Source organism: Numida meleagris, chromosome 7, assembly GCF_002078875.1.
Source record: "Numida meleagris isolate 19003 breed g44 Domestic line chromosome 7, NumMel1.0, whole genome shotgun sequence".
NCBI lineage: Eukaryota > Metazoa > Chordata > Aves > Galliformes > Numididae > Numida > Numida meleagris.
In genome coordinates, this window is record NC_034415.1 from 4,357,704 (window position 1) to 4,372,562 (window position 14,859).

General features: G+C 45.6%; 1 protein-coding gene across 1 annotated transcript in view; it reads right to left on the reverse strand.

Moving 5' to 3' along the window:
- MTA1 (metastasis associated 1) overlaps positions 206–14,859 on the reverse strand; it is a 65,863-nt gene continuing 51,209 nt past the window's right edge. Inside the window, exons 18-21 of the mRNA XM_021404944.1 lie at positions 12,821–12,832; positions 8,393–8,424; positions 5,428–5,579; positions 206–1,860 (exon numbers count right to left, since the gene is read on the reverse strand). Of these exons, the coding sequence (XP_021260619.1) occupies positions 1,722–1,860; positions 5,428–5,579; positions 8,393–8,424; positions 12,821–12,832 (335 nt within the window). The 3' untranslated portion in view covers positions 206–1,721. The remainder of the gene's footprint in view (positions 1,861–5,427; positions 5,580–8,392; positions 8,425–12,820; positions 12,833–14,859) is intronic.

Genomic DNA, 14,859 nt, shown 5'->3' on the forward strand with positions numbered 1-14,859 from the left:
TGCACGAGCCCACGCACACAAAGGGCTCATTCAGAGCTGCAGCGTCCAAGAGGAGGAGGGAGGGAGTCAGATTCGGAAGCGTCAGAACTATTTCAACCGCGGGTTAGGGGAAGCAAAGCACAGCCCTCGGATGTAAGGAGGAGCGCAGATGCCGCGCACCACCGAGGGTCCCGGCGGCTGCGCCAGAAGAGACAAAAAGCAGATGTTTCACAAAAGCTCACTTTCCAGGTTTATTAAGTAAAGTTAACTGAATTGTTTTCATTTTGTGGGGATTCCTTTCTGCCTAACCCGGTAGGCCGGCAGAGTTGCACAGAATCACGGTTGGACTGTGACAACCCAAATACAACTTTGGCTCATCTCACCGCTGACACATATGGAATGACTTGGGGGGTTATTACATGCTGTGTCTGCTTGAGGCAGGTACATGTACAGATCAGCACAAGTTGCAAATGATAGTTTACATCCTTTCAAAACAGAGCAGGGCATTCAGCAGATGCGCTGCAATGAGAAGACATATGAAAAAGAAATTATACAGACTTGCAAATACATAAGAAGTTCAAGAGATGCAAGAAACCTCAAACACAAGAAATGTCAAGGGGGGAAAAAAAACACTTAAATTCAGACACAATGTGTTCAAATGAAAACCCGGCTGTAATTTAAATTCTCTTCAAGATGGGAAACATACAGTAACGCAATTTAAGAGAAACCAGGTTTTGTCCCGGGAGAAACGTGTCCAAAAACACGGATGCACAAACAGGTTCAGAATTCTAAGCAAAATGTCCCTGGGCATTGGTGTACTTGACTCTTGGAGCCAGAGCAAAGCAATTCATTACACTGCTGGGCCTACTGCTGGCTGTCGGTGGCATAACAGCACGTAGGGTTCCAGATGTCAGAGAGAAGGCAGCGCGCAAACTGCTGGTCGCAGAGAGAAATGCTACGAGCCACATCTCCCAGGGATCGAGAGAGCAAGGGCGCCAAACTGCGGCAGCCTGGCCTCCATGGCACACACCGTTAGTGTAATGTTCTGCAAGTTCTTCAGTTCTCAGCTCACTCCTTTCTCAGCCTGAGTTGTTTCTGTCTTGTGCACGAGCACAACTGGCCGTGAAAAATTATCCAAAAAACGTAAGGGACAGGACCAAAGAAAACAGGCTGAACCTGGGGCTGGCTCCCAGCTCCTATTTCCAAATATCAGTTAGAGGTTGGAAATTTATCTACAAAAGAAATAATATAAATGAAATAAAAAATGGCACCGTCCACAAAATTAAAAAAAAAAAAACAAAACAAAAAAACTTACAACACAGCCTCGTAAAAACGGCTTTGCAACGAGAGCTCAGTCACAAAATAAGGGTTCTAGCTCTCCGTACATCAGAGGAAACAAAGCTAAAAAGTACTAGTCCACATTCTCTTAATAAGTTAAACTTACTTTCCCTCCCCCTGTCTACAAAAGGGGTAGAAGCAAAGGAGAAAATAGGCTACCAAAAATAACGAGAAAAAGAAAAGAGAGAAGGAGAGAGCGCGCGCAAGAGAGAGCAGTCTGTGGTCGGAGGCTCAGAGCAAGGCTGAGTTCCTTTTAAGGGTTTAAAAGATGCAAAACAGTTCCTCAGCAGTTCCCTCTCTTCAACAGTTAGTTCAATGCTGTAGCCATAGAAACTCAAGTATACATCGGAGGAGAGATTCTTTCAGGCAGATCGGCCGCCATCCGGAGAGCTGCTCAGCGTGTGTTAATCCTCAATGATTATGGGTTCATCATTCATGGGCTGGCGGAGCTGCACTGCCTGGATTGGCCGGAGGATAATGGGCTTGTAAGGGCGTCTGGCGGCTCGCTTGGCTTCGGAGGAGGAAAGCAGCTTGCGGATTTTCCTGCAGACAGTAAGGAAGAAAGGAATGCGTTACAGAGAGCGAAGGCTTAGGCGTTGCAGGCCTCTCTGTTTCCCTAAGCAAAGCCAGGCCTGCACACGCAGAGGCTGCTCCCTAGCGGGATGGACGGATGCTGTTTATTTTGGCAACGCCTTCCCCGGGGAGCTTTTGTTTTCCCATTTATAAACTCATCAATGAAGAGGCAAACTGCATTCACCATTCCAGAAGCCTCTCCCTGCAGAGCAGAAGACACCCTGGCCCAGTTTCATAGGACCGGGGCCTGCTGCCATAATCGCACCACATGAAATAGTTACGACAGCTTCCGCATCACTCATTTATTTTGATGCATGCAAGCACATCCACGCAACGCGCCGCAGACGGCTCTGTGGGAACGTACAAAGACAAGCAGCAAACAAATCTCTGGCAGCTCCGGTCGCTTCCCTGCCTGCTCACCCACCGCTGCCATTCCCAGCTCCCCAGCAGGTGCACGCAGCTGCCTCTCCCCGCAGGCAGGGCCGGCACCAGCCAGCAGCGCTGTCTCCCCCGGAGCCGTGTCACCAGGCTGAGTTCCCACAGGGCAGCTCCGGGGCGGCCACTAACGAGGGAACCAAAGCCGCAGCCTTCTTTTTCTTTTTTTAATCATTATTTTCTTACTCCCCGCACTGGGAATGCTACCCAAGGCATCTTCCCCTTCTTATTTCTCCCGCTCTGCATGCACCCAATCTAGAAATGGACAACATTCAAGTTTTGCACTTGTTAATTAATGAGTTTCTCTACGTGTTACAGGGCCAGCAACAAGTCTTATTGGAGGCAGGAAGCAGATTTTCATCAGAAGAGAAAGTAAAACACAGATAAAGACACAACGAAGGCTTAAAATTAGCAAAATAAGGTGGAAAGAAACAATGCAGAATCATGACTCGCTTCCCTCTGTTGATAGCAGGCTTAGAGTTGGAGGAAGTGCCTTAGAGAAACCAGCAAAAACAAAGAAGTACGCTGTATAATTAACATGAGGAAATCACTTCCAGAGGATGTTGTGGTGGTCAAAAGCATAGACATTAGAAAGGAAGGTAATAAATATTCACAGGAGTAGTCCAGCAGCACCATTATGCGCAGCCTTCAGCTCAGGAACTGGGACCACAAGGAGGGGTTGATAAGGAAGCCTGTCCTGTAGGCTCCTTCCTTAAAGGTTTTCCAGCTTACCACGAGAGATCTGACACTGCCTGAGAGGAAGGGCAGCCACATGGCTTCACAATCCACAGCCGGACTAGCTGTCCCCTAGAGGTAACTGCTACATCTCTGATTACTCGACATGTCCGGGGCCAAATCGCTCATTTTCAAAAGACACACACGTGTGCAGCCATCTTTGTTCACCTCGTGTCCCCATTTCTCCAGTTCCTTCTGAAGCTGAAAGGGTACGGGGTGGGGAGAGAAGAGAACTGGGTGGGAAAGTGACTGGGAGCAGGGGGAACCTCGATGCGAGGGTTTCTCCAAGGCTCACTTTGCTGAAGTCCATCTCCTTCTTGGCCAGCAGAGCTTCTCACAGTGCCTGTGCTCCCTTAGACATTCTGCCATCAGAAATACATCTCCCAGCAGCTCTAGGTTCTGATCAGGTCACACTCTGCCCCACCCACATAAATCATAAATGCCGAGCTCTGTACTGTGACGCTTGAATTCAAGAACTTATTACTTTCAATCTACCAACTTTTCAAGCTGCTCCCTCGCAGCTATCCAGTTTTCTAGCACCTAGTGTTCTCAGCGCTACCACACAAAAGGGACAGAGGGGGGTAAAACTTCAGGAAAACCTGCCTTCTGCAACTGAAAGCACAGCCCGACCCTCAGCCGGAGGACAATATGCAGATAGCGCATTAGACTGATTGCTACGGAGCCCACACAAAGCTCAGCTTGTTTTGGAGCTCACAAACAAGTCTCACATTCCTGACGCTGGAATGCAGCAGATGGTTCGGGGAAAAGTTAGAGGTGAAACGCCCAACAGAAAACCCATGCCGCTCACAATGCTACAATGCTAACGCTTCCCTGCTTTTCAGCAGGCTGCCAAGCATCTCTTTTCACACTCATCGGTCAGTTAGGCAGCGAAGCTGCTGGACAAAGCAGCCCGTTCTTTTTTTCTTTTGAAGAGATAACATCTTACTGAGCTGATGCCTATCGCCCTGCTAGGGTTGCTGTGCTGGAGACGCGCTGCTCGCAGTGAGGCTGGTCCTTCCTGCCTCGGTCTGTCTCCTACAGTAAGCAGTTCTCACATCCAACCCCGCAGCTGATGAATATTCTCTCTGTTCTGTACAGATCACAGAGCAGGACTTTGTAGTCGTATTGAGACATTTCTACCATAAATCTGCAGTACTGCTTGCGGTTGGGATGGTAAACGTGGCAAGCAGTCCTTCTGCAGCTGGAGGACCATGAAATATGCCTCGAGCACGTGAGGACTGAATTAGAGATTGAAAGCCTTGCATTTGCCACGGCACGTGATTGTGTCACAGCGGGAGATCTGTAACAGGATCCCAGCACCACTTCACCAAAGCAAGATGATAGGAATAAAGACATGCTTCCCTTAAAAATTAATTATTCCTCTCTCTTTCCTTTCAATTATACAGGGGATCCCACTGCTTACTTTCTCAGCACCTCGCAGAAAGAGAAGGAAAAGGAGAAAAGATAGGCTAAATACATGAACTGGGGTGAAATGCCCAGGTGGATAGTAACTTGAACATCACCATCTCAGCCCACATACGAAGCCCACCGCTAGGAACAGGCCCACAGAACAGTCAGCTTGACTCCTGAAACGCTTTGCAGGCCAAGGAGGAGGTTGGGGACGTCAGGACTCTTGCCTACCCACACACTTCATGCTTAATAAACGAATGCTCAAAAGCAGCATCTTATTTAGCAGGACCACAGAGAGCAGGCACCCAGAGCTGACGTCCTCCTTGGTTACGTGCAGGGACACAGACAATCCACAAAAAGTCATGTCTGTCTCTGCTGGGTGCTGGGTAGAAAGCTAGTGCTCCTGCCTGCCGGGGGGCACAAATGACAGATTTTAGCATGCAAGACAGCATACAGGGCACACGCAACCTCAAAAAATTATTGTGGCCAAAAGAATGCGCACCAGGGGAGATATACGCTCCAAGAGTGGACAATGCTGTGCATAATTCAGCAGTTTTCAGTAGATGCAAACACAAAAGCTTTTACAGCAAGGCAGAGCAGTGTATAGAAGGCTCAGCTCCTCAGCGTTACCAATGCACCAGAAGGGCCTATTCTGTTTCTGAGACACTGGGATAGGACCTCCAAAGGTGTTTATTGGTCTAAACCAGGTAAATACTTCTCTTCAGCCTTCCTCCCCTTATCGTCCATATCTTAAAGGAATAGCTCAGGAACAAGAATCTGTTTCTTCTTGAATGCAAATGCATGACAAGGCATGTAAGACATGAGTATATATCTCACCACCTTTATCCACCTAAGCACCAGCAGCAGTGCCTGTACCCAGCCTGCAGCAGTAACCTCCATGTGGAATGGAAACCAGAAGACATCCCTTGAACCCTCTTAAAAGCCCAAGCTTCTCACCTGGTTTCTTCAGTGGCCATGTAGAAAACATCATCTGGTGCATCAATCCAGTTCATCCTCCTCCTTTTCACTGGAGGCATGGATCCACCACGAATTAATCGGACTTTTGTTGGGTATGATTTCCCATTGAGCAGCAAGTTTCGGCTTGGTCCCTGACGTGATACATAAAGAGTACAGTTACAGGCTGCAACAAACCTGCAGTAGCACGCGATAAGCGCTCAAACAAAGGGAGAGAGAATTAAAAGTTTTCCTATCAGTTGTTCAGAGGTTCTGGTAAACATGTACCCTTCTTGCCCACGGCTGAATGCAGAATTCACACAAATGCAATTGTCCACAAGCAGTAGAAGTTATGCACCTCATTATACAACAGGGCAGCGATACCTTAGCGACAGAACAAATTACAAATGGAAGGAATCACCAATAATCTGTTGTTTGTGTCTGAAAGATGACATCAAGTTTGAAAGACTGAGCATGTGACTTCGATTTCAGCTGCTACCATAAATCTAGAGCGACTCCATTGATCTCAGAGAAGGAAATCTAGCTACACAGCGCATGAAATAGAAAAGTTTGAATTTACATTTATTCTGGGGCACCAAACTTACCCACGTCCTTTTTGTTCTAAGGAGGTTCATATTTAATGATGATGATTTATTGAAAACAAATCTAGAACTACAAATCTTAACATCTTTCATCATGAAATCCCTTTAGCATTTAACAACACAGATTTCCCAAATAGAATGTATCCACTTCGTGAAACGACACAGCTATCGTTTTCCAGACCCACAGCCACTCAACTGGGAAAATATGAGCTGTTAATAAGAGAGGTGCAGATGCAAGGGAGCAAAGGATTAAGCTTCGCAAATGCAGCTGTCCTTGATCATTTGAAGTCCAATTCTGCTGCCCCTCTTCCTGCTGATTAGCACATTGAGAAATCCCACTGAAATGGGTAACACTGGACAGTCAGGAAAGATGCAAAATAAGGGCCCCGAAAACTTGATATGCATGAATTAAAGCTGGTCAGAAAACGCCAAGAAATGCCAGAAAATTTAATTCTCATACATCACAGGCCAGACCACCTCCCCTGATGCACCAAGGCTTCCCACTGACCATGAAATGGGAAACTGAGCACGCACGGGAGGGATGTCCCACCTGGGAGAGCCCCCTCAAAGGGAAAGGTGGGGACACGAGGGGTACTCAAGCCCTACAATGGGCAGATGATGGCAAAAGCCCACTCAACTCATTGTACGCAGACTTCAGTTTGTTCAACAAGAGAGGAAAAAAAAAAACACCCCGCATCTGTCACGTCTTATCTGAGGAGGAAATAAAAATGGATCAATGACTTTTTTTGACCAGCCTTAATAAACTATGTTAGACATATCTGCTTCTTGTTGAACATGAGGGCTTTACAGCTAAACAAACAAACCTCCACCTTTTAGAATCCTAAGCTCTTTAAAACTGTTGTACACAAGTGCAGTAACAATTTGATTTCTTAGTTGCCCAGCTCCATGCTATACACAATTTTGGCACCACAGCAAACCACGGAAATACTTCAAGAAATTGCTTTTATATTTGAGGTTTATGAAGGAAAAGGCTTCCAATGAAAGGCTTTTGTTTCCTCTGCCCCTCCAGATTTCTCCAAGAACATTCTTCCACTCGTGTTGTGAAGGATGGTTTCTCCCCACGCGCTATGTATGCAGAACAACTCCCGAGAGAGTTCTTGGAAATACCTAGGAGGGGGACCTGTGTACTTCAGAGTCACCTTTTCTCTGCCTGCACAGAGCAATGTTTCAAATGGCACATCCTGAAACGTGGACCTTCAGTTTTCAGTTCAGTAGCATCTTTTATCGAGCAACCAGAAGTGAGGCAGTTCAGGGTCCCCACCCTTGCAGCTAACAAGCGTTAGGTTGTCACACTGCACTGAGCTGGTTTATACAGCAGACACAAACAAGCAGCCAGTCTCCTCCGTGACAAGAAGTGAAGCTGAATGCTATGAGGAATGTAATTTACCACTTTGTATTAGATGCTCAAGTTTAAGAAACCAGATGAATGCTTCATTATTACCAGCATTCTCAAGGTCCAGCTCCTGTCACTGCCCACTGAGTGCATCATTACGTTTGATATAATTTGTGGTCACTTTTTGGTGCCCATCGTTCAGACCTCATTTATCCACGTTGGAGTGATCCTGCTGACACTAATGCACTGTGGCAGCTCACCTGCTGAGGTCAACTCCACTTTTTCAGCACCCGAAGCAGACCTCTGGCCAGAAATACAACTGTATTTCAAGTAATCTCTCTGCTCATGGGAGAGAGATTAAGATCGGGGTTTCACAAAAGCTGCCAGTCAGGGGGCAAAGTGATGTACAGCCTTTGCGCCGGCCCCTTCTCATGACATTCATTCTGGTGTGACAGCATTTTGCCAGAGATGCATTAGTCAGACTGGCTATTTGCTTCTGTCCTTTGATAAATCTCAGCATCATGGATGAAAGGAATCGTTATTACTCCAGAAAAAAATAAAGGAACATAAAAGAACAAGCATTCTCAGAAGACAACTCACACACCGACTTCCTAAAGAAAAACAAAACAAAACAGACTTTTCCAAACAAACCCTTCCATCATGTAAGCCTTCCTCCTTCAGTGAAACACGTTCCATCTAGAAACACATCCCAGAGCTTTGCTATAAACAGCCACTCAGTTTCCATAGGAGCAGAAACAAAACGTTCAATTCAGAACAATCTCATTGATGTGATCATTGATTTGAGGTTTCAATTTTATTCAATCATTTGGACTTCTCATATGCCCCCAAATAACTGTTTATTCAAGTTTCTTGAGGAATTGGGAAACGTGACCAGCTGCAAACAGCAAAGATGGAAGTGAAGCGCTATGGTTTAATGGGGTGTTCTATCTAGAGAGGGTTAATAGTAATTGTTTTTCTTTTCCCTGTTTCGGTTAAACGAGCATTCTCTTACCATTTGTCTGGTTTGTCCGTGGTTAGGCAGACCTAACAAACAGGAAAGAGAATAGAGCTGGTAAGACCATTGCTTTTCCAAGACAGAAAAAGTACAAAATCAAAACACGCAACTACGATTGCAACTGTGTTGTTTTGCTAAAATAGTTTTCTACCAAACTAACTTCTCCCCTCCTTGAAACGTAACTGCGAGAAGACCTTCCTTAACAACACGGTTTGCAGAGCAGAGGCCCCAGATTAAAAACATTTCATTTGCTCAATCCTCTCTCCATTTAATCACACCAAACTACCACTGCAAGTACATCTCCTCTTTTAGACCTGAGGTGTTCCTCAAGTCCTTAGGAAAAACTGACATTCTGGTTTTATCGAGGAATTTACTGATACCAAGGAGAAAGTGGAAGGTATTACACTGTCAAGACTGCAACAAGTAACATCTTTCCTGTCATCCCTAGGTGCCCAGGGAACAATTCGCTCAGATGTCAGCTCCAAGCTGTTAGCAAGCAGACTGTAGAGCTAACCTGCTCTCACCTACCACTGCTAAATCCTTCCACAGGCTCAGCTCTATCCATCACTGAGCACAGCCCCCCACGCAAAGCCCTCCTCCAGCAGCAGCACAACCAGTGCCGGCAGGCACCAGCGCTTGGTTTTACTCCATTGCCACTTCCTACCCCACCAGACACCCCATCACACCACCATGAGGTATGCACTGTGCTGTTCCTCACTATGATGAGAGCCTGCAGGTCTTGGGACACAAAAGAACAAAGTGCTGCTCTAAGGCACCAGGGTAGGGCACAGAAAGGACTACTAGATCTAAGAAACCCTTTTGTTACCACCACTTGGTTTCCTGAGATGCATGCTCCCAGAAAACATCATGTCATTAACATTAAAGCACCAAACTATATTTCTCAGCCCCTTCCAGCTGAAAACCAAGAAGATCAGTGTAACAAAGCAAACACATACTGCTGGTGCCATCACTGGCTACAGAAGCCGTGACAAACTCTGCCTTCACACTACTAACAAGCTTCCCAGCACAGCTCTTCTGGTTTGGCGTTTGCTATTTCCCACTGTTAGCCAGCTAAGCTGGGATAAGAAAAGCAAAATCTCTTTGGAATCCAGCAAAAAGAGACCAGCAGAGGTGATGGTCCGTACTCCAGCAGATTCCCTGAAATCATCCTTGGTAAAAGCAAGCATGATGTACTCGTGGCAGGTATGGCAGGAAACACAAGGCAGGGTGACATGCTGCGAGGGAGAAGGGCGCGATGGGGGACACTTTGTTGAGCACTGAGCATCACAACACCACGTTAGCAATCAACAGTTTACATCAAGTTTATGTCAAGTTTATTTTCATTCAGTAGAGATGTATGCCATTGGCTACTTCAAACGTGAGTACACACATGCTTTTTTGCAATGTTTTTGTGCTTAAGCATCCACAGAGATGAAGAAACAGTTGCCAAGACGACTTCCACCAAATCTGCAGAACAGACGTACCATGCACCAAGATAACAACCTCTGGATGGTAACGGAAGTGATGTCAGTGCCAGATAACTGCTCCTCTTTCACACAGGAGCAGCAACACCCAGCTGCGAGCAGCTGCCTGCAGCTGGACAAAGAGCCAGTGCCTGCTAGGACAGCACAGCCAGCAGAACACGGCCTGGAGCTGCTGGCTGCAGCCCAGAGGCTGAGCTCGAGGGTTTGCCTTCTTCCTCCCCCTTCCCTAACAGGAAGATAGCACTTTCCTCATCCACAGGAGTGCTGGGAGATGTAAATCCACGGATGCTAGGCCTTGGATCAAAGCCATGGATTTCTTGCTAACCACACTGAGGATTAGCTCTTTTCTCATACTAGGGAATATGAGCCTACAGAAGCAGCTGATACGTGGCTGCTGCTGCAGTGACCATTGCTGGTTGTACAACAGACAGTAGAACTGTTAATCCTCAGCACTGGAATTAACCCAAAATATTCCAGGAGATGCTGGGACTGGCACAGGCTGAGGGCCAGCTCTGAGCCCCGAAGCTTCCAGTCCTCAGACAGTAAGGAAATGGTGATCTCTAACAGAGACACCCTCACCCCTAAGATCTGGCTTCTGGAATAAGCTGCACATAAAATACTGCGTCAGTAAAATAAGACACAAAAAGATACAATTTCCATACAATTCATACTCTTGCTACCATAGTAATAAGGTAGCAGCTAGCTACCTCTGAATTCTCCCCTTAGTCACACTCTGATAACTAGAGTTTGAAAGAATCAATATAAAAACAGATTGCTATATATATAGCAATATATATATAAAATAGATATAAATACAGTTGCTAAGTGAGCAACTTTTACCCAGATCAGTCACTTAAGAGAAGCAGACAGCGTAACATCTGCAACACACTGCAGCACAGCTGTCACCGCAACAGGATGCAGCTGTGCTGGAAACCATGGATCCTCACCCAGAGGTTTTAGTGGCTTCTGTGCAAGAGAAGAGGTCTATGAGACATGCACCTGTAAGAACTAAATTGAATATCACAAAGCAAAAAGGTCTACAATGATGACTCCAAGCAGGTCTTCTGCTCTTTTGAAGTCAAAGACGCTGACACACGTTCTAAAACCTCAAGACCATATGTGTTGTTTTTTTCAGTAGCACAGAAAAAACTCAAGGCTCTAGAAAAACTCTTCCCATTCAGTTCCTCCTGCCAAAATTTCTACTATTCATTGAAAGTACCAAGAAGTCCCAGAGGATTAAGTGAAGACAACGTAAAAAAACGTACATCTGCAGATGCCCTTTGCCCCAGACCCTTCTACACTGTAACCAAAACGGCAACCGAACAACTAAGCAGAACAGAGTTTAACAGAGACCTTGGAGCAAGCCTCTGCTCCTGACTACTTGGTGACCTCAGTTCCCTGGGCATAAGCAGAATTACAGATGAGAATATAGTCCAAAACAGTCACAGCAGGTCACAATGGCCCAGTGAACCCTCAGCTCTTGAACGATCAAAGCTGCAGATATCACCTCCTGATCTACCAACCTCTTCTCACGTAACAATCTCCTACCACCTGGAGCTAGCTCTCACTTTAACAAACAAGCGAATAGCAAACTGTAGCTTCCTGCACCACCTAGAGCAATAGCCCAGGAGCACGCCGCAGGGGTAAGGAGAGCTGCCACCAACACCTGGAGGGGAAGGTGGGCTCTGGTTTCCAGAAGGGAGAGCAAACCAACGCACCTAGTCCCTCTGACATCTGAGGAGAGACCTGCATGCCCCTTGCTGCTGCAATTCTGGTTGCTGCAAGATGACCCTACCACCTGAATACCATCCAGAAATTACTCCCAAAGCTCAAATTCAGCCTTTTTCCTTTTTTATGCCATACATAACACGTAACTGCCATTTTGAAAAGGAGGAGAGCCTAAATCTTCAGCAGCACACCCAGCATTGCCTGGAGCGCAGAGGTATTCTCAGGCAGTCACTACACCAAGCATCAAGAAGCTGCAGAACAAGCACCAAGCGCTGCTGTTCTTCTGCTTGGGCAGAAGTCTTCCAGCACTTCTCCATGCCAGAACATACACACCACTGCCTGTACACTTACAGACTGTGTGACAGTCTGGGACAAGAAGTCTGCAAACAGCCGACCCTGGTACCAAGGAAGAAGAGCAGCCCAGCCTCCAGACCCTGGCAATAAACTGATGCTTTTTCATTTCTTGTTCCTAGAACTTACTAACTCCACACTTCAGCTTAAGTACCATGCAGAAAAATACAGGTCCTCCATCTCGTGTGAGCCTAATTTTTTTTTTTTTAATTTTTCAATCTATACAGACATCAATCAGACTGATGGCATTTTGCTTTCACTTCCGCTTACCGAAGTATCACGCAGAACGCGCAATATGTAGCAACATTCATAAGCACATCTTCAGTTACAATGGTAACAGAACTTAGTCAATACTTTCACTACCAGTCAGCTTAAAACACAGGCCACACTAAAATACATTGCTTTCCAAATCCACACGCTCTTTATATGCATTTTCCTTTTTCAGAAGCGCTCCTCCTGGGCCTCCATCTTTCCTAGCTGTAACAAAAACACCAACAGTACCACACTTGTGAGCAAGCTATTAAAAAAAAAAAAAGCACGCATGAATGAGGCATGATGAACAAGGATTTTGTTTCCGAGTTAGTGGTTCACTTGAAAAAAAAATCTGTGTGTTGACATATACACACACACAGTTTTAGTAAGCCCGTAAGAAGGCTTTAGTGCTGCTCTGACACTGCCAAGAGCGTGTTCTGCTGTGAGCAGATTGAGGGCCCACCTTCCAGCAATTGAAGGCTACAAACTTTCAGGAACACAAGTGCAACAAGCAGAACAGGTTGGAAATTGTACCTGACACCACCTAGACTAACATTTTCTTCAAATTCTGTTGCATAGAAAACCGATGTTAAAATTGCAATTTACTTACCTAAGTAAGTTCCTACCAAGATTGGCAAAGGAAAAGGAAAAAAAAAAAAGATCTAAAGTTAAAAAAAGGGAAAGGTTCACATAGTTCAGAATACAGTAGCCCAGCCCCATGCAACAAATACAGAGACACAGACTGTTTTGTTTGTAATGGGACACAGAAGTGATTGCTTGTTGGACAGATAAACCCAAGACAACATTAAACAACCAGCATTCCAAATAAGTAATTCCAAACAGAGCAGCTTGCATTCTGTACGAGCGAGCATTGTTCATCACCCACCTCCTTCCATTAACCCCCGCACACAAACTGCTGGATTTGGACAGGCGTTCCTAAAACGCTCAGGCTAAGAGTTCACACTGGTATGCTCTGCAGTGCCCTACAGATGACGTGTTTGTTGGTGCAAAGCTGGACCTTCCAGCTACAGGGAGCCAGCAGCAGGCCCTGGCTCCATCTCAACATGGCGCTGAGTCAGTCACTACTACCCACCCTCATTCCTCAAGGAAGGGCACGGTACACTCTGCCTGGCTGTAACACACTGAGTGCTTAAGGAAAAAGTCATGAAGCCACGCAGCTGGCTGCTTTAGGGTTTGGTGATTCTAACTATATAAACTAGAAGCCACCGATTTATTTGCTGTTCTTAGAATTAGGTGTTTTGCATTTTATGTATGTGTATATATACACACACATATCACGTGTATATATATGATACATATCACACGTAGACTCCACGTGCACATAGAAGTTCAGGCTTCGTATCATTGGGGTCATTTGCAGTTCTGCCTTTGCATTCTTCATCATTCATTTCTTCACAAATTAATTGCACCTGCTCCCCACCCAGGCCTTGGGATATGCACTCTACTTTCATAAAATTAATATCTACATCTTATTCTGTGCCATCACTAATAAATTAAATGGTTTTCACTATTTGATCCATAGAGTGAGAAGTCCATCTCCCAATTTCATTTCCAGTTCTTTCTCCATAACACCAAAGAAACTCATCATAGCATCATGGCTAAGCTGGAGACAGTGGAGAAAAAAAGAGAATCACTCAACGTCTGATTACGAAATGCTAAGTAAAATTCTCTAAAATAATCTCTGCTTTTGGCACATAATCTACAGCAAACAAACTGCATAGGCAAGTGGTTCTTGGGGCCTCCAATAAGCATCACAAGCAACTTATAATTCCTCCCAGCAACGCCACTGCTGGCAAGAAACAGTCATTGCTTCAAGCAGCACCGAGGATTCTCTCTGTGGCCCTAGCATTGCACCAAGCTGGATACCAACAGCTAAAGCCAGGATTTCTCCCAGTACTGTACTGTTATTTCTCAAGGGAACAATACTGGCAGCTGTTTACAGCCATTCCTGGACAGGCAGGGGTACTGGTTGGGTATCTTCACCTTTGGAAGTGCCACTGCTGATAAAGGCAGAATTTTAATGCAGCTTACGCATCCAGGTAAGATCAATTTTCTTTTTGCAAAGTCATTTCAGAAGTCTCTTCTGGCTCAGTCTGGTTTCCTACCTAGCTGACACCAGAGAACTTCCCTGTATTCCCACCTCAATAGCTGTTTTTGATCACAAATACTATTTCCATTCTCATGTTCATCTCTTGATAATGAAACTAATGCCATGCTAGGCTCATGAAGCTGTAATGCTTCCAGTTCTAGGAGTTCATTCATGTTACTCCAGAAAGAGCTGAGAAACAACGAACCAGAACACAATAAATTTGATGGATGCTCCATTTAGTTTCAGAAACCCCCAGCAGCAGAAGCAAGGTATTCCAACAGTTAATTCACCTCACTCAAAAATCTGCAGCTTCTTTCCAGCCCAAGTTTTCCTGCTGTACCTTCTTGCTACTGCAGCTCATTACTCCATTCCCAGCTACACCGAACAGCCCTCTTTTATTACACTTCTGCTGCTCTTGTCAGCAGAGACAAACACGTACAACTTCCGCTTTGATGGAATTATTTTCCACAATGCAGTGTGCTTTTCATGTCTTCATCGTTTTCACAGCTCTCCCTCTCCACTTTTTCAGTGTATTACAT